Source organism: Cetorhinus maximus, chromosome 3 (assembly GCF_964194155.1).
Source record: "Cetorhinus maximus chromosome 3, sCetMax3.hap1.1, whole genome shotgun sequence".
In the NCBI taxonomy this organism is placed as follows: domain Eukaryota; kingdom Metazoa; phylum Chordata; class Chondrichthyes; order Lamniformes; family Cetorhinidae; genus Cetorhinus; species Cetorhinus maximus.
In genome coordinates this window covers 79150755-79177974 of record NC_135881.1, presented here as the reverse complement: position 1 = coordinate 79177974, position 27220 = coordinate 79150755, and the positions used below count along the sequence as shown (strand labels likewise).

The 27220-nt window shown below is 42.1% G+C and overlaps 1 protein-coding gene across 3 annotated transcripts; it reads right to left on the bottom strand.

The window, feature by feature from the left end:
• Window positions 1-27220, bottom strand: LOC144678741 (uncharacterized). 3 transcript variants are annotated; one of them, XR_013576168.1, is made up of 5 exons: window positions 25897-26221; window positions 7819-7953; window positions 6667-6752; window positions 2705-3238; window positions 1-499 (listed from the first exon to the last, which is right to left on the bottom strand). XR_013576168.1 is itself a non-coding variant. In XM_078538601.1 (5 exons), exons 1-5 carry the CDS (start codon window positions 26472-26474, stop codon window positions 446-448), a joined length of 864 nt encoding a protein of 287 aa, XP_078394727.1. In that variant the 5' UTR covers window positions 26475-27211; the 3' UTR covers window positions 1-445. The 3 variants fall into 3 exon arrangements, 2 of the variants coding, with proteins under 2 accessions (XP_078394727.1, XP_078394726.1); XM_078538601.1 differs by lacking the exon at window positions 7819-7953 and adding an exon at window positions 26411-27211 and having other exon boundaries at window positions 25897-26022; XM_078538600.1 differs by lacking the exons at window positions 1-499; window positions 7819-7953 and adding an exon at window positions 26411-27220 and having other exon boundaries at window positions 1026-3238; window positions 25897-26022.

The window sequence follows — 27220 nt, the reverse complement described above, 5'->3', positions numbered from 1 at the left end:
AAAACAAATAGTATTTTTTATTGAAGATTCTGTGTTGCAAACAGCTTTGTGATATTGATGTACATGTCATATACTTTACAAACTAGGAATCATTACAATATTCCAGATTATTAGAGGTACAGAGCAGTTCCTCAGATAATCTAACAATTGATAAATTTTCTCATACTTTCCATGTATTTTTCATCATAATAATGTTGCAGCCTTAAGATCAAAGAATTTTTCTTTTATATTATATGCTTTAGTTAGAATTGAAGTAAGTCTTGCATTTTAAGCTATGAATTCGTTAGCTGGGAAAGTACAGGAGTTTATAATGAAGTCTGAGGTATAAATTATAGAAACATGCAATATTCTTTGCAGAGCTGTATATATTATATATATATATATATATATATATATACACACACACACACACATATATATATGCTGCTGTTAATTCCATTTTCATCTACTTGTGTATGATCACACCACTTCCTCCAGTTCTAATTGTTATTTGCCTTCCCTGAAATAGGACAGAGATACAAATTAATATGATAAAGTTATCCATTCAGGAAATCACAAGGCAATATTAACCTATTTCCCACTTTCTAGATCATATATCTTTTCCTAACCAAAAGAATGAAATGTTAACTTAATTGATTAATCTCTCTGTTCTCAACTAGCCATTAACTGGTAAGTAAGAGCAGCCCAAGATGGCTAATTTGTTTTCCCTTGTTATATGCTTAGTTTAGAATCAGCTTCACTTTTTTTGTTCAATGCTCAGAGAACTGGCCAATTGGCCAGCCAAATCGAACTGCACCTGAACTTACAGCGAAACCCCTGGTGGCAAAAATGTTACTGTTTTAAAAAAAAACTTTGCAGCTCCCTGCATTGAACCTGACAGATATTCTCAAACTCTTTCGAGTTATCAACAATCACAGATTGCAACTCGTTCAAGTACAATCACATTTCTTGGTTTCCGGGAGTGGGACATGAACCCACAACCCTCTGATTCAAAGGCGAGGGTGCTATGAACTGAGCCACAAGGGGGTTCTCTGTTTCCTCACCTTGGAAATTGCATCACATTCTGGAAGCACTGGCATCCTGGGACAACCTCTGGGAAGACAGTTTTCAATGCATGCCCACATCCCTCCTTGCCCCCTCTTGCAATTGAAAGTTCGGCTCAAGTTTGGTTTCACTCTTACCTACTATTCAATCATAGCCAAAACATTAGCAGCAATGGCTTCTTTCACTGTCCCTGCTCAAATGCCTCTGGAGTCCTCCAAGGATTCTTTTCTTGGCCCCATGCATCTCTCCACATCAACATGCTGTCCCTTGGCGACATCACCGGCAAACGCGAGGTCAGCTTCCACATGTACAGTGAAACTCTAAATCCATACTAATGATTGCATTCCCCTCCCAAGCCATTGACTCAGGCTCAGACTCTTCACAACCTGTGTCCTATTCAACCATAGCTGTGCTTGTGACTCCATTTTCTCTTCACCACAAATGCTTCATAATTCCAAATTTATAACATTACCCATCTCTGTCCCTATTTCAGCCCATCTGCATTTGTCACCTTCAGACTTCACTATTTGATTGCATGTGTCGTCATATGGCTCCTGAGATAGGACACTGGATGAGTGGCTATGGGAGTGGCATGGAGGATATGAGGGGCAAGGGCTAGAGGACCTAACAATTTCAAAAACAGCTGGGGCAAAGTCCCAGAGAACTGAGGTGAGAGTTCTAACCAGCCCACCTGGGCACTTGCTCACCCATGGCTGCCTACGTTCTGGGCCCAACTCTACCCCGCACCTGTGCCCGAGTGAAAAATTGCACAATTATTGTTACTTTTTAATCTGAGGCAGGTCCAGCAAGTTGAGAAATTTCCTGACTCGAGTTACCTGTCGCAGTTGCTAAAATACGGCCCTTAGTGTCCAAGTTCTATCCTGCACTGAGTACCATTCTCCTGATCACTGACCTACACTGACCTTCTGGTCTGGCAATGTCCTCAATTTTAAATTCTTATCCTCTTCTTTAAATCCCTTCATGTCCTTGATCCTGCCGTTCTCTGTAACCTCCTCCAGCCTGACAATGAGAACCACCGTCCTCCACCCACCAAATCTCTCATTCCTCCTCTGACTCTGGCCTCTTTTACATACTTCCTATGTTCACCCCACAATTGTTGACCATGCCTTCAGACAGTTATGCCCCGTGCACTGGAATTCTCTCCTTAAACCCTCTGCCACATCATCCCCCTCTCCTCCATCTAGACCCTCCTTTAAATTCACCTCTTTGACTCAAGCATTTGTATATCCCTCTTAATATATGCTTCTTTGGCTCAGCTTCCATTTCTGTCTCTGTAAAACACCCCACAACACTTTACGTTGATGGTGCTATACAAATATTGTTGAAGTTCCAATCACAAGACAGTAACCAAAGCGATAACATGGCAAAACCAGTATCTTACAGTCTGATGGAGGAGGACACTTTAGAAAGCTATGAAGGTAAAAACAGATTTTCTTTCTAAAATGGCAATGGTTTTGAACCTAAATTATGTTTTTGAAACATAAGATTGAAATCAGGAAGTGTTTGAGAAGTAAATATTGAAATGCAATGCTACTTTGTATACTTTATTTCTTGGTTTTGAGTTAAGTACATGTTCTACGCTAGACAAGACAAAGGTTGCTAACCCCTCAACAAGATTTTTTGTAAATTGTTGACTGACCGTTGCAGTTGGATAACCAGAGATTACATGATTTGCTCTGGCAGCATTGCCAGACTGAATCAGAACCACCTGTGCTGCAGGATGTTGCTGGTTGGCAACATATGTTGGGGCAATTTTCTGCTGGTTGACAACATAGGTTGCGCCACGTTGCTGCTGGTTGACAACATAGGTTGCTCCATGTTGCTGCTGGTTGACAACATAGGTTGCTCCATGTTGCTGCTGGTTGACAAAATAGGTTGTTGCACGATTTTGCGGGTTAACAACACAAATTGAACTAGGATGCTGCTGGTTGACAAAGTAAGGCAAAATTGGAGAAGGAGCTGCAGCACCAGTATTCTGGGGGACATAAACCACTGATGAAGCAGCAAGTGACTTCTGGTAGCCAGCATATTGTAGATGAGCATTTGGCAGTTGCAGTGCTGTTGGGTATGTTGGATATAGTGGATATGGAGCAGATGCTGGATAGTTGGTTTGATATCCAGTAGAAGCATATGTTTCATCTCTCTGACGTAGAGAGGGGTAATGTGAGGAAACCTACAAAATTAAATCACAGGGCAAGATAAACAATCTTCTTCAATAGGAAACTATTTGCTTTATCATATTAATTTGCTGTTTCCCATGCATGAAAACAATTAATATCATTAACTTCACTACCAAGACAAGGTGAATGGTGCATCAAGCTTAAATAACATTTATCAAATGATGTTGAACAGACTTAAAGCAACCAATTGCAGAAGCAGAGCCAAAAAAATCCAATATTGTCACCAAACTCAAAAATTACCAAGTTAAGTTTCCACGAAGACCTGGGGCATGTTTTTCTGGTCAGCGAGCGGGGGTGGGGCCCATTCACCAACATGTAAAATGACGCAGGATACGTCAGGCGTTCGTCCCAACGTCACCCCGGGTCATTTAGATTTTCAGTTCGGCGGGCATGCAGCCGAATCAGCTGCGCACCCGCCAAACTGTCAACGGCCTGTTAAGGCCATTAAAAAACTAATTAACCTCATTGATGGACCTGTTCATCCAACCTTAAGGTTGGCAGGCAGGCCTGGAGCCCAGGCGGGCCTCAGAAAAAGCATGAAACCTCATCCACAGGCGGGATAAGATTTCATGAGGGTATTTAAAATTTTAAGAAAGGTTTCAATAAAACTTATGGACATGTCCCAACATGAGGGGACATGGCAGGGAAAAATGTTAACCATGTTTATTAAAAGTTTTAAATCGGAGCCGATCTCCCTGAGGCAGCACTTTGCCTCAGGGAGATCTGTGCCCTCTTTCGCACGCATGCGGGAAAGAGTGCACTCCCGGCTGAGGGAATCCCCCCCACCCCGACCTGCACAGGGAGCGCATAGTGCTTCCTGACCGGGGGCGCCGATCAGAAGGCTGCTCTCACCCCCCGACAGGGGGAAAATGTTGACCCTGGTATTAGTACATTGCACTGGAACTCCTGGATTTACATTTTCAGCTTTGACTGACATTCATATCAAGGCTACCTGAGAGTGCAAGATAAATATAGACAAAGTATCATCAGCATCCAACTAATGCAGGCATGGGCCCAGATTTGGCTCTTGGAAAGCCCAAAATTCAGGGGGAAATGTAAAGGGTGTCATCGATGCAGCTAGGTCATGCATCCGTATAAACCTACTCTCTTTCCATCAGACCTAACTGCCTCATGATTAATTACTGATTTTTTTGCTTCCACAATTCCACTGAATGAGTTGGAGGGCATTGGGCTGTAGGAAAGTGCAGTTGTGGCTCTTATTACTCTGGGGAAGGGAAAAGGAAGATAGGCACATAAGAATGTTTCATGGAGATAAAGGGCTGGATTTTAATGGTTCCCAATCAGGACCAAATAAAGGCTAGACCGATGGGGTTGAGTGGCTAGAATTCCTGCCTCCATTCTGTTTACATGTGGATGGGGAGGAAGCAGGCCCTGGAACACACCTGCTCCTATGAAAGGTGCAACTGACAGTGTTGAGAACTCATCGCGAGCCTGTCCCAGGTAAATATTTAAATTTTCATGGAGGCAGCCGGACTTTAGCAGCTGCACGGAGGCATGAACCATGGACTGAAGTGGGGAAAAGTTTAAAAGCTAAGTGAAATGATTTTGCCTCCTGTACAGTTCATCATTAAATGCTATAACATGAGTTGTAAATGTGTTCATTAAGGTGAGTCATGACAGTGCCATGGTTGGGAGATGTAATTACTCATTAAGCAATGTGCTTGCCAGATTGTTACTTTTGCCAACTGGTGAGCTGTCAAGTAAAAGATTGACATTGCAAATGTTGAAGTCTTCAGATCAGTTAGGGAAGTTCATCTAATGGATGAAAAGGTAGAATACATTTCACATTATTGAATGGGTAACCTAGTATTATAACCAAGTGTAAATGTTTCATCTTTTCCCAATGTTTTTAGGTATTCAGTATAGACATCTGTTGAGATAACACTTCTGAAGTCTGTTTGTTTACTCAGGGAATTTTATGGGTTCTTGGCTACAATCCAACTGTCCAATCATTTTACAAGTGCTTCACATTGTTTACACAGCTGCCTTGAAAAGTCTGTTTGTTTACTTGGGGAGTCTTATGGGCTATTAACAGTTTCCACCTGTTATAATAGAGCTCGTGAGTTCTGTTCATAAAGTGGATAATGGGTGGGGGGGGGAGGTGGGTGGTGTGGAGGGGGTGGTAAGGTGGGGGCAGGGGGGGTGGTGGGAAAGGCTGGTTAAAGTGGTCATGTAGGTGAGCTGCTGATTGCCTTGGAAGCACCAAGCCAAGGCTTTTTTGGGAACAGAGAGGACTTTTAGCCTGCCTGTTTGGACTTGTCCCACCTCCACTCTTGCCTCAGTGACAGGCCCATCCCCAGGCCACTTAGGATCATATTGGGGTCCAGGCCAGCAGCAGGAGTAGTCCCGTCTTCTGATTCCCACCTCCAACATGAAAATCCGGCCCAAAGAGATAGATGGTAAAGCTGTCGTCTTAGATCATTATCAGTTATCATTAGAAATACTCTGCAGTCTAAACTCCTTAGTGCCCCAAACTGGGTTTGATTCCAGAGTTACACATGAACAAAAGGACCCAAGGACAGAATAAAATCAGGCAAACAACATCAGGGATTAACTAATTTTACTTGTGCCAAGATCCAGAGATAAATTTCTTGGTGGTGGGAATTGAAGGGATGGTCAGGTCAATAGTGGCCTGTAATGATCTTGTGAACTCAAGAAGAACCCTGATGCTTCTTCCAATTCCACAAAATATAACAAAGTACACAAAGTTCTTTGGCTTCTTTTTGAGTGGCATCCAGTGGTACTTTACGGATGACAAGTTAGGCTACTGAAGACCTGAAAATGCTTGAATTTCTGCATCATAAAACCAATTTACCAACCTGGTTCTGAAATGGTAAAGTGAGGACCATGCTCAACAAGAAGGGCTCTGACCTATTTATCAGTGATCGGTGTTGATGAGGTGAGTCTCTACTTTGCTAAATCAGTTATCAATATGCCTAGAATGGATGCAGTTATGTTAAACTTAGCTACCTCTTTACATACGTAACTAAGTTTAGAAGAATGTCTAGGTCTCGTTCGAGATCTCATTCTGCTGTCCTTATGTTACTTTACATCACCTAAAAAAAAATTCTAGATACTCACATACATAGGAGACAGAGAATACAAGGAATTCACCACACAATTAAATATTTTAAATATTAGGTGAAATTGAGTGGGGAACCCTGAGAGAGTTGCTTCCTGAGTTAATTAAAAGAACTAGGTTCTGAAAATATACATTTTTGTTTCTATGAAATTAAACTTTTCATATATTTTGGCTGCTATCTAGCATTGGCTTGGCAACAAAATGTTCAGGAGATTCAGGATATCAATGGTTTTGCAAGAACCTATGAACTAGATTTCCTTTCTGTCTGCTTTTATACAATATAATTGAAACAGTAGAAATAGATTTTTGATGCAATACCGCAGAGTAAGGTGGTGGGTTCAAGTCATACGGGGGTGGTTGAGGAGCGTTTCCATTAAGTCCAGCATCTGCTGCAGTTCTAACACCTACGTAGTAAGATAAATTAAAAACATTAAGCTAAGTATAAAAGCATAACATTCCATTTAAAAATACAAGCGCTAACAATACATGGTTACTGTGTAGGAAGGAGCAAAAAGACCAACTTTTAGCTTGGTGGGAGGGTGCCCGCCCGACCTGCTCGACCGTAAAATGACGTCGGGCAAGCGTCCCGACATCAACATGCAGTCACGCGATCTTTCGGTCGGCGGGCAAGCGCCGGAGTTGGCAGTGTGCCTGCCAACAATTAAAAGGCCTATTAAGTCTATTAACAAGGTCATTGAAACAAATTTTTCGCTGCCTTACGGTTGGCGGGCAGACAAAAAGGCCAAGAGGCCTTTGCATTTTTTTGGAAACCTCATCCATGGGTGGGATGAGGTTTCCAACACCAAATAAAAATAAAATAATTTTTTTAAAATTTAACTTATAACATGTCCCTACTCATGTGACAGAGTCACATGATAGGACATGTTTTATAACATTTAAAACATTTTTATTTCTAATTTTTAAAAACTGTTCATTTCCCTAAGGCACCTCTGTGCCTCAGGGATATTTTCAAGTGTACACTCGCACGCATACGCTCACCCTCCTCCCCCGCCCGCACAGGCAGCGCTGAGCGCTGCTGCTCGTGTTTCATGCTGGCGGGCCTTAATTGGCCCGCCAGTGTGAAATTGCAGTGTGGCCCCGACCATGGGTGGCGGTCGGCTTCCTGACCACCTTGCCCGCCCTGCCAAGGGCAAAATTCTGCCCCAGAGGGGGTGTGTGAATGGCGGGAATGGGTGGTGTGGAGGCAATGCAACAGATTTTATACCATGGAACGATAGATTGAGGATTCACCCGACAATTTCAGTAAAGGGTATTGCCAGTCTCTGAAGCAAGTGACAATTAGAGGCAATTCACTTATACAGGGGGGAGAAAGGCTAAATGTAAAAATAATCAGAGCTCAAGTGTGCCAGTAAAATTTTTGTATCTCTAAAGCTGACTAGTTTCAGAGCAGAATTAGTGGAATTTTAGGTGCAGACCGCATGCCTGCCTTGTTAGAAATTAATGGCTGACCAACCTTGGCACTGCACACAGATGTGAAGATCAAGTTCAGTAAGGGTAGCAGGTGGAAAATAGCATGTTGCATCGCGCTACAGAGGTTATTCCTTCCAAACAGTCAGTTGAACTTCACTATTGCCTCATTATGTTCTGCGCAAATAGGCAGAAAAGATAATCATTCAAAATCAGAAGCAATGGGAAATACCTGATTGGATGTATACACTAATAAATTATTTGCTCATGTTCTTTAAAGTTCAACTTATATAGAGATGCTAAAATCACCTGCAGGAACATCTGCTGTGATTGCATTAGTTAAAGAAGTCTGGGGGCAGGGCTTTTAGTTCGGTGGGGCACGCAATCGGCGGGCCCGGGAGTGGCTGGGGAACGGACCACCAACCGCAATCAGCCCCGACCGCGATTTCACACTGGCTGGCTAATTAACGGCCATCCAGCGTGAAACGTGCGTTGAAATGCTCTGCGTTGCCGGGGTGGGGGCAGGAGGAGGGCGGGCACTGATGTAAGCGAAATGAAAGGCAGAGAGCTGTCTCAGGAAACTGAAGAATTTAAAAGCAATAAATAAAGATTTTAAAACCCAGAAAAAAATGTCCACGCATCAGAATCAGCCACCTGAACATATACATGATGAAAATTCTGTCCATACATTTTTATTTTTTAAAATTTAATAACAGAAACCTCATCCCGCCCTGGCATTCGCCAACCATAAGGTTGGACTGACCACGAAAAATCGGGGACAATTGGAACTTTAATAGGCTTAATTGCCCTCTTAATTGTTGGTGGGCCGCTTCTGACTTTTGTGTGTGTCCACCGACTGAAATATCACGTGAGTGCAGAATGACACGGGATGCTCGCCCAACGTCATCATGTGCTATTTTACATGTGAGCTAAAAATTCTGCGCCTGTAATTCATATCGTTTTGTACAGTACTATAATCTTGTGCATTTGAAATGTAAGCTATTTGAATATATATTTTTGATGTGTATTTTGTGCTTTAATGCCAGAAGGGAGTACTCCCAAATCAAACATGGCATGGCTAAATACAGATTAATGCTCTTCAGTAATTAGCAATCCATCCTCCGCCAGCATAATTTGTTATACTTCCTGTATCAGGAATCCTATACCATCAGAGTGAGATTCCTAATTTAGCGCCAATCAGTAGTAAATGGTGGAATTTTTTACTATGGATTGTAACTCAAAAATACATTTTACGTAGGATGCTTACAAGCATCAGACAAGGCAAACTTTGATCTGAACTTGATGTTTACTCAAACCCAAGTGCCCATCTGCACTGGATCTACAGTCTTTGGCACTAAAAATATTCATATTTAAAGTTGGCAGTCATATAAGTCATAACTAGTATCTATTTGCATTAATGTCAACTTTAAAGTTTTTGATTATAACACCTTAAGTGCTCAATTTAGTACAGACAGAAACAGCTGTGATTAACTCCTTAAGGAGCACTGAATGTAGGGTGAAACATATGTAAGTAATTAACACTTCATTAATGTTCCATTATCTTTTGCGCATTTAAGACCTTCTAATCAACTCTAAGTGGTGCAGGGTTAACATTTGCAGTTTAAATAAAGGTTTAAATAATGATTACTTCGGTGCGGCTTCATGCTCTCGTCGGGACCTGGAAAAATTTATTAATTTTGCTTCCAATCTCCACCCCTCCATCATTTTCACATGGTCCATCTCTGACACTTCCCTTCCCTTCCTTGATCTCTCTGTTTCAATTTCTGATGATAGTCTGTCCACCAATATCCATTACAAGCCTACCGACTCCCACAGCTACCTCGACTACAGCTCCTCACACCCCGCTTCCTGTAAGGACTCCATCCCATTCTCTCAGTTCCTTTGCCTCCGTCGCATCTGTTCTGATGATGCTACCTTCAAAAACAGTTCCTCTGACATGTCCTCCTTCTTCCTTAACCGAGGTTTTCCACCCACGGTCATTGACAGGGCCCTCAACCGTGTCCGGCCCATCTCCCGCGCATCCGCCCTCACGCCTTCTCCTCCCTCCCAGAAACATGATAGGGTCCCCCTTGTCCTCACTTATCACCCCACCAGCCTCCGCATTCAAAGGATCATCCTCCGCCATTTCCGCCAACTCCAGCATGATGCCACCACCAAACACATCTTCCCTTCACCCCCCCTGGCGGCATTCCGTAGGGATCGTTCCCTCCGGGACACCCTGGTCCACTCCTCCATCACCCACCACTCCTCAACCCCCACCTATGGCACCTCCCCACGCCCACGCAGAAGATGCAACACCTGCCCCTTCACTTCCTCTCTCCGCACCGTCCAAGGGCCCAAACACTCCTTTCAAGTGAAGCAGCATTTCACTTGCATTCCCCCTAACTTAGTCTACTGCATTTGTTGCTCCCAATGCGGTCTCCTCCACATTGGAGAAGCCAAACGCAAACTGGGCGACCGCTTTGCAGAACACCTGCGGTCTGTCCGCAAGAAAGACCCAAACCTCCCTGTCGCTTGCCATTTTAACATTCCACCCTGCTCTCTTGCCCACATGTCTGTCCTTGGCTTGCTGCATTGTTCCAGTGAAGCCCAACGCAAACTGGAGGAACAGCACCTCATCTTTCGACTAGGCACTTTACAGCCTTCCGGGCTGAATATTAAATTCAACAACTTTAGATCTTAAACTCCCTCCCCCATCCCCACGCCCTTCCCGTTTCTTCCCCCTCCCTTTTGTTTTTTCCAATAATTTATATAGATTTTTCTTTTCCCACCTATTTCCATTATTTTTAAATCTATAACTGTAATACCCTGTCGTCAGTCTTTCCACCCCACCCCCACTAGAGCTGTACCTTGAGTGTCCTGCCATCAATTCTTAATTAGCACGTTTTCTTAGATAATATCACCACCTTTAACACCCCTTTGTTCCTTTTGTCTGTGACATCTTTTGATTATCTGCTCCTATCACTGCTTGCTTGTCCCTACAACCACCCCCCGCAACTTCTCTCCCCCCACCCCACCCCACCCCCCCCCAAACTTAAACCAGCTTATATTTCACCCCTCTCCTAACTTTACTCAGTTCTGCCGAAGGGTCATGAGGACTCGAAACGTCAACTCTTTTCTTCTCCACCGATGCTGCCAGACCTGCTGAGTTTTTCCAGGTAATTCTGTTTTTGTTTTGGATTTCCAGCATCCGCAGTAGTTTTTTGTTTTTATAAATAAAGGTGATAGTTGTCTTTAGGTGAAAGTGTTGCTTGAGAGCAAGAAGATCTGGGATAATTGAGAGTCAATGAATCACATGCATGGGGACTCTCTCTTCACAACAGTTTGCTCTTTACATTAGAACTGGTGTTTTTCTTACTGTTCTGAAACCTCTGCTAATCTGATCTGTATCAACAGCAGAAACATGGAGAGAGATTAAAACCGATCCAGATAAAAGTTTATAACCTTGGGAACAAGGTCAGGGCTGAAGAAATTGTATCCATCTCAAAAATGTTTACTTGGTTCCTTTCTCCACAGAAGCTGCCAGACCTGATGAGTATTTCCAGTACTGTTTGTTTTTATTTAAGGCCAGGGCTGCTCCTGATCTGCATATGAGAGAGCAGCAAATACCTTTAAAGGTTTAGAAATCATCCTGATCCAAAGTAGAGTCTGTGTGACAGGAAAAATCCCAGAGTTGGAGGGACTGACAGGCACTTACTGAACCTGGAGAAAGGAAAACAAACAACCCATAGTGAGCTGTAAATTGCAAGGTAGACTGCTCAATAAACTAAATTTGGTACCTCTCTGCAGAGCGTAACCAGACCTCTCACTGTTTATTAAATTAATTCTCGGCCATTTATCATACATCTCATTGTGCACAGAATTAGAGTCCTTATAGAAAACAGAACACAGTTGCTCCCAGCTTCCAATGGGTTCCCGTATTCCCGGCTTTGAGTAGTAACTATGAGTGGCCGTCTCTAGGCGCTTTCCTCAGTTTTTGGAGAATTTCTTAAGTCAACTGCCAGCAGTAAAGCCTGTCCTGATGATTCTTCCTCCACCTGGCCATGCCAGAACAAATCTCCCGGAATCTGTAGAAGGTTGCAGGATGCATTTCTTTGACTACAGATGGTCTCCCTCCTGCGTCCAGCTGTGGTAGCTCACAAAGTCAAGCAGCTTTTTCTCTCTGCTGACCATACAGAACCTCTGTTGTCAGCTTCTGATACTCGTTGATTTATAGGGAACCCTGTAACCAGGTCTCAAAAATGGCTTCCTCTTCCCCATGGCAATATGAAAAACATTAGCCTTGCTTTCATGTAGAAATGCCAACTAGCTATCGTTCATCCCAACATCCAGCCAGAGCTACAAGAGGGCAGGACAGTGATTATCCATTCAAGTTAGCCTTAATCTATGTCTTTTGTTTTAAAGTTTCAATCATGCTGATCAATGAAATAAAATATTTCACTGTCTCTGTTCCACTGAATGGAAAAAAGCATGTCCTCACCGACAGGATGGGACAAAAATAAAAGAGGCTTAACCAATAACTGGTCCAACAATTCACACAGACAACTCCTGCACCTCAACATCATTTATTGGAACCTTACTTTTATTTTGTCAAGTGTAAAATGGGTGTCAAGTATAACGATTTAGCAGTGGGGCAGCCTGTGCACAATCTAAGCAGGTACTGGTTCCAGCAAGAAAATAGTCGTAATGGGTGGAGCAAGCATTGGGTTTGTCCAATTCAGGGTTCTTCAGAGGCTCCCGCGGCAGCCAATAACAGGCAAGTTTAAAAACTATTTATTTGAACTAACACATCCTGTGGAGCCAGAGGAGTCATAGTCGTAACTCTTTCAATAATCCCCCATAGCCTGCTCCAATCCCTTCTCCTGGGATTTACCCAGGGTCTGCTTCCAACGAGAAAGATGGCCAGAAATTGGTGTCTTTGTTTGGATGAGTTGCCTGTGAACACGTGCCCAGTGTTAGCAGCTCAAACTGAATGTCCTGTTGAAAGTTGAGGACCTGCTTCTACCAAAGCTCTTTCTTCTAGAATTTGCCAGTCATCCCAGAGACTCTAGGATCAATGGAAATGCTGAAAAAGGGGCCAGATCAAAATCTACCTCTTTAACTTTGATTTTGAGGCAGTCAGTTGAAACCTCAATTTTTACTCAAATCACATTTTTTAACCGAACAGCAAAGTCTCTAAAATTATCAATGATTCTGCAACAAGCATTTCATATTCCACGATTAACAAGGCCTCAGAATCCATATGAGGACAACATGCACCCATACACATATTGAATCCTTGACTCTCCACATTGCACCTTATGAACTTTATAACACCTGAAATGAATCACCTAACAAATAGGATTTTTATCATTCTAAACATTAACACCATAACACTGCAGCTTAAAAGTTTCCCGAGCAGAAGTTGCAGAAATTTGTCCTGATTATTTATGCAATACTGATTCAGTTCAATGATATATTTCTTTTTTGGATGCTGATCAACTTGTTGTGCATCTCTAGCACTTTTCCTCTTTAATTCAGATTTCCATAATTTATGTTCTTTTTTGTACCTTATTCAATATTGTGCCCCCACCCCCTCCCCCCAACCCCAGTCAAGGAATGCCCTCTTTCCAGATTTCTACATCATATTTATTGGTGGAAAGTGGTATATTCTAGAACTGTTTCTGCAGTTTATGCATCACAAATCTTGACAGGGCACAGTGACTCATGTTTTACCACACATCATTTGAGAGTAAATTTCTTTGTTTGACTAATGTGCATTATGTTTGTTACTTAACATTTGTTTAGAATATTAGCATTAATGGAGCATTACTGCACATCCTCCAAATAATTTGTCTCAGGACAAACTGGCTTAAGATAAGGTAATGGACATTCAGGACACTTAACAAGACCAATTAAATGTTAGTAAGCAAGATTACCCTTCCTTGCTTTCCATGCCACAGTGCGATAATAATGTTCAGTATAAACATGGTGTTTATAGTGGAGAGGGGGAGACAGTGAAGGAGTCTCGGCAATGGAAAAAAATCTTTGCTCCAGTCATATCTGAGGTTACTTATTTGCAAATCTGGCACTTTCTTTCAGCTGTCCCTTTCAGAATTTTCTGTGACCCTACATAAATTTTAAAACTGAAGACCCATGGGCAATGTGGCTTACCTTTCTACTTGGTGCAATGGTCTCATGCTTTCTACCGTGATCTGGAGATTGGGCATTGCAGGTACAAAGCAAATTTTGTCCACCACAGAGTCAGCTATTTCACACCATAGATCCATGAAACCTTACAGCACACAAAACGACCATTCAACCCATTGCATTAGTGCTGACTCTTTGTTAATGCAATCCATAACTAATCCCACTCCCCTGCTCTCTCCCTCTAGCCTTGTATCTTCCTCAATCAATACCCAACGAAATTACCTCAGAATTGAACTTCCAGAAGTGCAGTCTATTGGCTACCAACTTTATAAACAGATGGTAATTATTATACTTGTATTTTTCAACTTCCCATTTCCAAGTTAAATTCAACCCCAGTATTTTTCAAATGTGTGTGACACCCACACGCTTGATGAATTTCAGTGATTCTTAGTCAAGCCACCAAAGGGGAAGTCCTGGACAAAGTGAACTGTTTTGCCTTGGAGATCAAATAGACATTGACTGTCTCTTCCCTCAGCAAGAAAGATACTGGCAAATGACAGAACATGAGGAAATGTCATGGCGCAAAAGTGAGATCAAACAACACCAACTTGCAGTTCCATAGCACCTTTAACATGGTAAAATGTCCAAACACATCCCAGGAGCACTATCAAACAACATTTGACACCCAGCCACTTAAGGAGATACAGTAAAGTTCCGCCATTTGTGACTTCCTTGTTTGCAAATTTACTTACCACACTTTTTATTTTGTAGATAGCATCATCCATCGCGTGAGAAATTCTCACTTATCTGCGGTTTCTTCTCTCCTTTTTCCGAGGGGACGGTTGCCATGACGGAGCAAAGACTGAAATGGTTTCGGCTGAAGTGCAGCCCCAAATGAAGGGATTAACGCAGAAATGTCAGAACTGCTGGGTCCAGAGCTACAATAAAGGCTCTATTCAATTTTAAAATATCACTGATGTATTGCTCAGAAGCTCCCTTGTCTGTCCTTTCCAGGTACTGCACCACATTTTTGCTGGAGAGTCCAGTACTGCCCTTGCATGGCTGGAACCGATCCAATTGAATCCCATTTAAAAACATGTTCCCTATTTGCGACATCACCATTTGCGAGATATCGCAGGAACGTAACCCCTGCGAATGGCGGGACTTTACTGTATTAGGATAGAAAAGAGGTAGGTTTTAAGGAGTGACTTAAAGAAAGAATTAGAAAGGTAGGGAAGGAATTCCAAGGCACAGCCACCAATGGTGATGCGCAAAAGGCCAACATTTGAGAAGCACAGTTATCTGAGGGTTAGGGATAAGAAGGAGCTAGGCTATGGAGGGATTTGAAACCAAGGATGGGGATTTTAAAAATTGAGGCTTTGCTTAGCCAGGAGCCAATACAATTCAAGACCACAGGGTGTTAGTGAATGGGACTTTGTATAAGCTAGGAAGCAGGCAGCAGAATTTTGGATGAGCTTAAATTTATGGAGGATAGAAGATGGGAGGCTGGCCAGGAGTGCATCGGAATTGTCAAATCTAGAGTTAATAAAGGCATGGAAGAGGGTTTCAGCAGCAGATGAGCTGAGGCAGGGGCAGGGGGAGGCAATATAGAGATGGAAGTAGGCAGTCTTAGTGATGGTGCAAAAATGTGTTTGGAAGCCCATGTCAGCATCAAAGTTGCACACAACCTGGTTCAGCCCCAGGCAGTTGTCAAGAAGAGGGATGGAGTTTGTGGCAAGGATCAAAGAGATTGGCTTTGACAGAAAGTAACAGGAATTAGAGTCAGGCCAGTGAGGAATGCAGTGGGTGCATGGCCAAACTACAAGGAATGCGCTCAAATCAATGTCAAACCAGCAAGGAACAAGGAGTTGGATCGTTAAGATGTTAGAAGGCCCCATGAACTGCTTGCTACAAGTTGTTAAAGAAAAAATAAAACAAGTAACAATGATGAGTGGGAATAATAGGAGGAAAATGCCACATTGCTGATATCACATTTGGTTGCAGTTTAAAAAAAAACATTCTTGAGAATTTGTGTGCTTCTCAGCTGGAACCTGAAGCTGACAACCATTACACTCTGAACCACCTGAAGCTCTATTTAAAATTAGACTGGTTTTAAAGAGATACCAATCTACTTTGGCAATTAAACACGTTCTACCTTACATAATGTTACAATTCTGATCCGATGACACAGCATATCATGTGACTTACCAGGAGTAATAGGTGTATATTAAGTATCTTGTTCGTGCACATACTTTGTTGATGGGCTCAAAGTAAACCAACAGCAAACATATAAATCAAAGTTGAATTTCCACAGGGGTTCTCCAATGAGTCCACTGCAAATTTGGCTGAAGAGCTGCAGAAACTGCATTAATTACATAAATGATGCCAAAGCCATTTTTTCCCCAGGGTTTCTGCTGCTTTTCCACTGATGTTAGTGAACAGGTGGGAGAAATCCTACAGAAATTCATCCCTTAGGGATTTATGAAAACAACCAATCATGAATGATCACCAGGAGAATGCAGCTGTAAAAATATTAGGAAGAATTGAATCTCAGAAAGTATTTTGTGAACAAATTTCATCCTTTTTTCCCTCCACATTTCTAGCTCGTTCCCACTCCACCCCCTAGACTAAAGTGATGCAGTCTGTGCTCCAAGTTCTAACCTGGACAATTGGTTGAGCTTCTCGCCAGTGATATCTGACAAGTGGCAAGTGAGCTCAGTTGATGCAGGCTGAATGCAGATACATTTAGCTGCACTTTTGTCTGCTATGTTGCCCCAAATCAGGTAACAACAGTAAATGAAGGCAAATAGAGCTGACCACATCCCCATCACCAGACATTGTTTGTTGAAAATTGATCCCAAACTCCCTTATCACCTTGTAGAACATGTCAGAGCCATAGCACTTATCCACCTTTTCTACTGGTTGATACAGAGCCCTCTGGCTGCAAAAGTAAAGCTGGCTGCCTTTCAAAATAAGGATCTGAAGCCTATTATAACCCTGTATTTGGAGATTCTTGTTGATCAAACACTAACTGCAGACAAATCAATAACAGTATTCGTTTTGCAAAGATCTTAGACATAGCTGTCAATTAAACCTCACTACCCGAGGCTGGGTCTGATTCTTTGATCTGTTGTAAAGTGGCTTGAATTCATCTCTAAGCACGAGTAATTCTCAATTTCAATGGCCCCTTCTGTGTTTATTCACAGAAATATAAACTCAACCCCTTTGAGGTTATTTTGGAAGTGACATTTCTCATATTATCATATTATATGGACCACCAACCTTTGACAATGCCAAGGCTGTGTGATCTCTGCCACCAAACGGTACCAGGCAACTCTATGGGATGGAAAAAGTCTGGATACCCACTGCAGCAGCAAAATGAGGAGGATGTATCTTAAAAATGCTGGAAATAAATATTTTTTAAATGTTGACATGAGCTGCAAGACTTCTAAACAGCGGTAAGGAGAGAGGACCAATACTAGACTCCCTCCCTCCAACATTCTCCTAAGTGGGATTGTCACTGTTGCCTAAAAGTTTACCCCCAACCTTCTCCTAGATGTCACCAGTTGCTGCAGAGGTAGGCAGCCAAATCAGGTGGGTACCTGGGCCCTACCTCTCCAGCCTCATGCAACAGGGTGATTTGGTCTCAGGCAGGGCAGGGAGGGAAATCCAAGCTGGTGATGGAGATGTGGTCATCTCTATTTTCCTTCATTTACCGTTGCTCATAGACTCAAAGATGTTTACAGCACAGGAGGCCATTCAGCCCATTGTGTCTGCGCCGGTCAACAAAGATCTGACTACACTAATCCCATTTTCCAGCGCTCGGCCCATAGCCCTGGAGGCTATGGTAACACAAGTGAATATCTAAATACTTCTTAAATTTTACGAGAGTTTCTGACTCAACCATCCTTTCAGGCAGCGAGTTCCAGACTACCACCACCCTCTTTCTCCTTAACTCCCCACTTAGCCTTCTACCTCTCGCAAGTATCTATGCCCCCTGGTTATTGACCCCTCTACTAATGGAAAAAGTGCCTTCCTATGCACCCTATCTATGCCCCTCAATCTTATACACCTCTATCATGTCCCCTCTTAACCTTCACTGTTCCAAGGAAAGCAACTGCAGCCTATCCCATCTTTCCTCATAGCTCAGAACCCCCAGCCCAGGCAGCATCCTAGTAAATCTCCTCTGCACCCTCTCCAGTGCAAGCACATCCTTCCTATAATGTGGTGACTAGAACTGCACTCAGTACTCCAGTTGTGGCCTAACCAGCATTTTATACAGTTCCAGCATAACCTCCCTGCTCTTGTATTGTACTCCTCGGCTAATAAAGGCAAGTATCCCATATGCCTTCTTAATCATCTTATCTACCTGCCCCATCACCTTCAGGGATCTATGGATATGCACACCAAGGTCCCTCTGATCTTCGGTACTTTCCAGTGTCCTACCATTCATTGTGTGATCCCTTGTTAGCCCTCCCCAAGTGCATAACCTCACACTTTACCGGGTTGAATTACATTTGCCACCGCTCTGCCCACCTGATCAGTCCATTGATATCCTCCTGCAGTTTATGGCTATCCTGCTCACTATTTACCACCCGACCATTTTTTGTGTAATCTGCAAACTTCATCCGCTACCTGATTTGGGGCGACATGGCAGACGAAAGTGCAGCTAAATGTCTCTGCATTCAGCCGGCATCAACATACGCGGATACAGTTGTTTTACAGAGACCATTATCCCCATACATATTAATTGACCTCCATCTGCATTAGTACAGTGTATTTTCCATGCAGGCCCCAGCTCACAGAAAACCGTAATGACGCCTTATGGACTTTACGCACTAGTAAGGCGATACAAGTTAGACATTCAGCACAGACAAAATGTACATTTTATCACAGCACAGAGTAACTGAATAAATAAAATTCTGACTTTTGCTGGTGCATTGGTAATTTTTATTTATATTGTGCCTTTAACAACATCAGCATGTCCCAAATCATTTACAGCCAACAAAGTACTTTAGATGTAGTCACTTATGGAATGGAGGGAAACATAGCAACCAATTTATACATACCAAGATCCCACAAATGCCAATGAGATAATGACTAGATCATTTCTTTTTCTTGACTGATGTTAGTTGAGAGATAATCGCCTAGAACACTGGGAGAACTCCCCTGCTCTTCTTCAAATATTGACAAGGGATCTTTTATTTCCACCCATGAAGATAGATTAATATTTCATCCTAGTTGTAGGTTAACATTTTTGAGTTGCATGCAATCAGATAAAATGGCTCACATGACACACAAAGTCATTCTCATTGCAATTGCAGCTTGGTTTGTAATGCTGATATCCATATTAGACATTATGTCTCCATTGCTTCTTTAGCACAATACTACAGTTGCATGTAAGAATATGTACCATAGAATGGAATTCAGGAAATTGGTTGACACTTACGATTCTCCAAGTAGATCATCTCAGTTGTACCCTTAGGGAAGATGTTGTGGAAGATTAGATGAATCTTCACAGGTAAAATTCAAGGGAAGCTATGAGGGCTGTTCTGGCACACTATTCTGGGAAAATCTGCCCTCACATATCGTACCACCACTGCATAATTTAGTGTTCAAGTACAGCTTTAACAGTTTGCAATAAATCCAACAGGATGTTCTGGTTCAGGTTTGTATGAAACTGATAGGCACAAATCTGATTCAGGTGATAGGCAGAGCATTTTGCACCAGGATAGTGTGCAAGGTCAGCTCATGTGTCTCTCCCTGAATTTTCACTATCCCAGCTGCCCTACACAAAGTTTAAGTTGATTGATTATATATCACAGAATCATAGAATTGTTACAGCATAGAAGGAGGCCATTCATCCCATCATGTCTGCGTCGGTTCTCTGAATGAACAATTCACATGGTGCCATTTCCCACTTTCTCCCCTCTTGAATGCCTCGATTGAACCTGCGTCCACCACACTCTCAGGCATTGTATTCAAGATTCTAATCATTTACTGCATGAAAATGTTTCTCCCATGCCTCCATTGCTTCTTTTGCCAATTACCCAAAATCTATGATCCTCTCATTATCGATCCTTCCACCAGTGAGAGTAGTTTTTCCCTATCTACTTTGTTCAGGCTCACGATTTTGAATACCTATATCAAATCTCCTCTCAACTTTCCCTTCTCCAAGGAAAACAATGCCAACTTCTCCAATCTATTTACACAACTGAGGTTCCTCATTCCTGGGACCATTCTTGTGAATCTAAATATATTTCAAATTACGTCCTGTTGCAAGAACAATGTACCATGAATACAGGGGCACAGCAGAAAACAGGGTCAGGATTAGTCTGAGTTGTACTTGCATAGTTTCTCATGCCCCTTGTAAGATGACAAAAGCTTATTGGTTAAACTTCACCTGTGAAAGATAAGTCACAGCATTGAGAGTCTGTAGCCATCAGCTTAATCAGAATAAGAACAAGTAGCCTGCACATAAGTGTCTCTTGGAAGTGATTCCATTATTTAATAGTCAAAAATTTGTATTTCTGAAAGAAAATTGCACACTTCCCAAAAGTCTATCTAGGGAAATGGGGAAATGCAGTGTTTGCTGTAGTACTGAGCAAAACAGACAAGGAATTACAAGCTTAAGCATGAGTTTGTAAAGAAGTGCAGCTATACAATTGGCCTCCACTCCCATGGGATGTTTTAATACATTAGAGGTGCTATGTAAATATAAATTGTTGTTGTAGTTAGAAACCAGCCAGGGTCCCCCCCCCTTGCTGGATAGTGTGCATGGATATTAGATAATGATTGTCTTCAAGGTTGGTTAGACTCTCAACATTCACTATTTGACATAGGAGCATAGGAGGAACAGTCACTTGGCTAAGACAACAAACGACAACCAATCACAGCAATATGTAAGACCTTAAGGATGGGATGGAGGGGTAAAAGAAGGAAGAAATTTGAAATTTTTACCAAATAAGGCATGAGTTTATTCCTTCCCTAGTCCAGCATACAGAAATTGCTTTATATTCAAGCTAATTTAAAGTAACTAGAGCTTTATTGAGGCATCACTGGTTGGGGAATTTTTCAGATAGACTCACTTCCTGGAACAGGCTGAACCACAATCTGTTCCATATCAGTCACTGGGGATGTTAAAGTTCAGCAGATGCTCCACCTATTGCAACACAACCTTTGTGATTTTATTCATTATACAAATTCTTAAAATTTAGCTGAACACATTTAACTGGTGCTGCACAATCATGGCAATGTTACTGATTGTACCAATGCATTCTAGGCACTTAACAGCAAATTAACTAGCTTTGGGCAACATAATTTTGGCAATATGGTTTTAATTAATGTAAATTGCAAATGTATGGATGAACTTGTACTGGACTTTCCCCTCAGCTGAAATGATCATTTTTTGATCCTAGTGTATATTTTAATTTGCCACTGGTTCAATTCAAGCATTTTTATGCTTGATGTACAAGGGGAACAACAATATCAGGCACTGCCGGTAGCTGCAAGCCAGATGCAATCTTAAAAAGGAAAGTAAGAATACCAAAACTCATCCCCTGACTGCTAACATTAATGTAAAATGACCACAATTTCACGATCAATTGCGACTTATATGGATGTCTAGAGTGAAATTGGGTACCAGGCCAGGGAACAGCATTTTTTATCATTTGCATATCACAGGACTGCTATCAATGGAAGTGGCACTCTGAAACAGGCCTGTTCTCTTGTTCTGTTGATTTATAGTGCAGGGCAGATTGAGCAACAATGGATAGCAGTGTGTGCTTCAAAGCTGTAAATGTAACTTTAAACCAAGTGCACATGTGCAAGATGCAGCTGACTTATACCTACAGGTAGGTATGTGGAAAGACTCAGTCAGGCTTGATCTTTAGTTAAACTGGTTTATTTTGGAATGCTAAGAAGCACACCTCCATATCAAACCACCCCCTGTCCCCCAAACCTTTTTCAGGAGATTGGGCAGAGTCCTCAGGCCTGCAATCGTTGCAATGTAGGGAAATCTGACTGCTAATTTGTGCACAACAAAATTCCACAAACAGATAAGAATTAAGTGCTCAACTTCGGTATTTGTTGAGGGATAAATGTTGGGCAGGATGCTACAGAAAACTTATTTTCTCTTCTTTGAATAGTGCCATTGGATCTTCGACATCACCTGAGACAGGACTTTGGTTTAATATTTCATTCATAAAATGGCATCTGCAGTAATACTTCAGTACTACACTGCAAGTGCACCCCAATGTCTGTGGCCAGAAGAAGGGAGCTGGGAGTCTATGAACAAGGCTTTTAAGGCTCCTACAAATATTTGTAACAGATGCTGAAATTGAAACCTGCTTTAGAATAAAATCCTGATGCCCATTTCCAGTTTCTTATTGCTCATTTGCCATTTTTGACCCAACCCTCACCCCCCTCCCCTTCACAATTCCAGGCCTGGTGCTCATGGTGCATCATGATCAACATGCCCAGGGTGCATGAAACCATTCAAATAAGCTAATCTTGTGTTATCACACTTAATGAGTTTCTTCCTGGATGGGCACATTTATTGTCTGAAGAATGCCAAGGCTGCTGTTGCTGCACTGGTGCCAATTATTGACTTTTCTGTCCAGCCCTCACTGCACAAACACTTCTGTTTCCTGCATTAACAGGTAGATGATATCTGAAGTTTAATGATCTGTAGAGCTGTGTGTTGGGTATCAGGTTAGGGGATTGACTTTGCATGTGGAAGACTTTTAGACTGGGCGCCGAATGAATGCAATATTGGCAATTTCCACGTGGTGCCTGATTAATGTGGCAGTCAAAAGGACTAGCTACTTTTAGATTTGATTCTCTAACTTCTTTTAAAACAGGCTGCAGATGTCAAATGGGGACTGTACTGCAGTTTAAAGTTCAGGAGCTGCAGCACACAGAATCTGGTAGGTAAGGCATGTTCGGGGTGAGGGGAGTCGGGCAGGGGGTGGGTGGAAGAAGCTGATTCTGACAACTTAAGGATCTTGTCACCTCTTGGGGCCTGGTGTATCAAATATGGATATTGACACATCCCTCCAACAATTATGACCTTAGCTCCAACTCTGTTTGTGCACCTCCCTCCTCCAGGACTGCACATCAAACACTGAAGAAAGGGGCTGTTCTTCAGACAGTGATAGGAGGTGAATTGGAGTATATATTTTCTGGAAAATTCACATTTTGCATGTAGGATAGTGTGATTTAATACATTTTCACGCAGTTGTGAACTGAAATTTTATGCCTACTATCATTTAACGGGGTTATCTTAGTTGGCTAAATGGCTAGCATGTAGTTCAGAATAACACCAACAACACAGGTTAGAGTCTCATTCCAACTAAGATAGACATCAGACCACCACATCCTGCCCCGGAGAGTGGAAGGCAATGGCAAACCGCCACTGACAAACTATCAAGAGAAACAGCTTAGGATGAAGCATCAGTAGACAATAAGCCAAGGATCTGCCTTCAGGCAGGGCACTCATGGAATGGAATCATTTAACTATAATATCATTACAAATTGCTGCAATACATAAGCAATCAGAAACTGCTTCACACTCAGAAAATGAACAGCTCCATTTAGCGATTCTGTGATTTTTTTCTAAAATAAAGAGGATTATGAACAGGATTAAGCAACCACTTGGATAAAACCAGCAATGAAGATGCCAACAATTCCATTTCTCATTACAATTTTTTAACCTTTTCCTGAAAAATTCAACACCCACAAATCAAGTATTTCTGTCAATGTTTTCCTCAGTTAGTTAGTTTCAGTAAATTCATACAGGTTTACAAACAGCACATTTATGAATTAATTAAATCTAATGCACAGAAGAAAATATCAGTATTGTTATAAATGAAAAAGCATTTGAGTTTGTGGTTTGAAGTTCTTTTACTTCCGGTACAAATTTCACAGTTCTGTCTTATACTAAAAGACAAAGTTCTTCCCTTCAAGAAGCAAGAGGACAGGTGGTATTTATAGATGGTAGCTATATTTATTCATTTTTATTTCTCAAGACTAAAACATAATATACAAGGCAGGGGTTTCCCAGGTCTGGCTTTTATGTGGCCAATAAAAACTATCCTTTCCTTACATCTCTGTTACTCTCGCCCTGCTTCTGAAGTTCCTATTTCCATTAATTTCAGCAAAAAAAAACACTTCCCTGATAAATATAGACAATTTCAGATTCCTTTGTGCATCTCTCCCTTTCCCCATTATTTTCTTCCAATTGTTTACTTTTACTCTTACTCTGCAGTTGTTCGGTTACTTTCCTTTTTTGTGTTTATGTTACTCTCTACTTGCCCTGTTTTGCTTCAACTACATTTGTTGCTTACTCTATTACCTCGGGGATCTCTCCCAATTGCATTATTTTCCTCTAACTGCTGCTGTTTTGTCTAGTGGTCTCTCCAAATAATTGATAAGGTCACACATGGGGTAAATTTTGCAAGTCCATGTAAGTGAGGCAAGCTTAGACTATACCATAAGCTTAATAAAAAAAAAATAGGTTCAATCAGAATGATATGTGGGTCTGAGTGTACAGCTGTAATTGCCCAAGTGAGGGGGTGTGAACACAAATTATGTAGCTGCTTGGCATGAGTAAGACAATAAATTAAAGGCTCAGAAGACTTAAGAATCTCAGTATTAAGGAGTTATCATAAGTTAACCCATTGCCAAAGGATTCACATGTGTTTGGTTTTTTATCAGTTAGCCCATAGGAAGTTGCCTTTGGCTGTCACACAGTCTAAAAGTTTGAAGAGACTGAACATTCAAACATCTGAAGAGGGTGAGAAGTGACATTCAGACCAAACAAGTCAATCCCGCCAATTGATGATGGAACCTTGCACATATTCCACCCACTACCTAGAATGTGACAAAATGGTTGGATTTTAAATAAACTTTGGAAGCGTATTTCATTCACTCTTCCCCAATGCACATTTTTGTTAAACTACTTTACATGAAGGAATCCAGATGACACAAATCCACCCCCCCCCGCCCCACAACCCTGCCCACTTCTCCTCTGGGAGGCTGTAACATATGATAGCAATTCGACTGTACCCCAATCAACTGGACATGTCTTAGAATCCACACTCCAGCCGGGTTCACTGGAGCAGATTTAGGATCCCTTTTGATTTTCCCTCTCTACTTAGGGGCACTAAAGCATGCTGTAGTACTGTATCCACAATGTCAACAAAGTGCCATGTTTATCTAGTGCCTTTAACATAATAAAACACCCCATGATGCTTTACAGGATGCTCCCAAGATGCTTCGAACACATAAGAAGATATTGGGACAGATGGCCAAAAGCTTGGTCAGAGGTAGGCTTTAAGGAGTATCTTAAAGGAGGAATGAGTAGAGAGGCAGACAGGTTTAGGGAGGGAATTCTAGACCTTAGGATCTTGGCAGCTAAAGGCGAATCACCATTGGTGGGGCTACTAAAATTGCGTAAGTTCAAGAGGCCAGAATTAAAGGGGCACAGATATCTAAGGGTTGTAGGTATGAAGGAGACGACAAAGGTAAGGAAGGGCAAGGCCATAGAGGGATTTGAAAATAAGAATGTGAATTTTAAAATGGAAGCGTTGTTTACCTGAGAGCCAGTGTAGGTGAATGAGACAGGGATGTGGGTGAGAGGGACTTAGCGATTTGGGACACCGACAGCAGAGATCCGGAAAACCTCAAGTTTGGTACTAAGTTTACGAAGCGTCTAAACAGATAACTCACAGAGTTAAATAATGTGTACAGATTTTCTAAACATAAGTTAACAACGAAATTATTCCTTAAAACATCGAGTGGCAACATTGAGTTTTCAGAGCTCATACGCCACAACAAATTTAAGACGCATTTCATACCATCGACTTCGTTAAAACACCGTGGCTTAAGGAAGTTCAAATCTATTTTGTTCGAAACAAATTAATATTCACATGAAATGGCCACAAGGCTCCCTCTCTCTCACTCCCATACCTGCAGTTTTCCCAAATTCTGCCATTGCGGGTGACTTGAGTACAAGTTGCAGCCAAACTGGATAGGGCAGCACACCATGGATTGGCTTCCGAATTATAATGGTACGAAACAGAAGATCAACACCTCGTCATGTAAAAGTGGGAGGGATAGAGGATAAAAAAAATAGATTTATAAAGCACCCAATTAAAAATCACTAGTTATGTTGAAATATTACTATAACTTAGAAAAATAATATTGGACCAAATCTGTTCCACATTGTTACGACCAGGTTGTGAAACCTTAGACTTATTCCATTGCCAAGTAAACACGTTCCATTTCTTTGTGATTCGAAACCATAGAGGTCACAGGTTATAAATTCTTTGGGCTGTCAAAAATGCACGAGCGCTGGGACTGAAAACAAGCTGATTTCTAAAATACTGACCCAATGATAAATAAATGTATCAAAAAGATTCGCTATTGTAAATCTTAACCAGCTGCTGTTTTCCCGATTGGCATCCCTGTGTTTGTTTAGCAGCTGCTGGGAGTGAGCAATTGCTTGTCCTCAGCATGGCAGGAGGTGGGGGATCCTCCCTCCCCATTTATTACCCCGCCACATGAACGTACAGGTCCGAGAGTTCATAGGAAGGAATGAGTGAGAAAATGTGCTTCAGGAGTCTGCGTTTCCCGGAATCCAAACACAAGACGTGAATGGGGATCTGCCGGTGGCGATCAAAATGACCACATTCATTTTAATTATTTTTCCCACACGCTCCTTCCAGGCTGACGTCAAAGGGAACTTAAAGACTATTATTCAGGGAGTTGCCTGTTCCTGCATCTGCTAGATCATGGGTGATCTGCTTCACACGGGGGAGTTCCGGGACTCCATCACCTTTGCCATATCAGCTCCTCAGCACCATGAACGGGGTGAGATAACATAACTGGATGGGGTCGGGGTCGGGGGGGAGTGGCTGAAGATGGGGCATCATTGCCTCATGAGCACCGTCTGCAAAGCTCATGAGCTTTATTTTTGAAGAAAGGAATTGCAGTCCATCAGTGCCTAGCTGCTATGTGACCGGTAACAATGGGCCCTGTGTGCCAATTTGCTGCGAGCTATTATAATGTCTTCCGTCTTACAGCGGCGGCGGAGGCCAACCCCATCCCCTCCCCAACCCCCGGCCTGGCGCCTATTTCCGGTGAACAGAAGCAGGTGTCCGGATGACGCCACGGCCTGACTAAAGACATCAGTGTATAACTTCACAATAAACGCTAAAGCAAATCAGAACCAACAGCTCGATTTTCTTTTTACGTTGAGTGCCTTTTTGCTGTGGGTTGGGAGTGGTTAAAA

What these genes read in the sequence shown, in the direction of transcription:
- LOC144678741 (XM_078538600.1), bottom strand. Translation starts at nt 26,474, where the DNA reads ATGGGGAGGGAGGATCCCCCACCTCCTGCCATGCTGAGGACAAGCAAT. An exon ending in CAATTGCTCACTCCCAGCAG is followed by an intron (nt 26,023 to 26,410) that starts CTGCTAAACAAA and finishes CTTTTACATGAC; the next exon opens with GAGGTGTTGATCTTCTGTTT. An exon ending in ACCCACCACCTTACTCTGCG is followed by an intron (nt 3,239 to 6,666) that starts GTATTGCATCAA and finishes TTAATTTTGTAG; the next exon opens with GTTTCCTCACATTACCCCTC.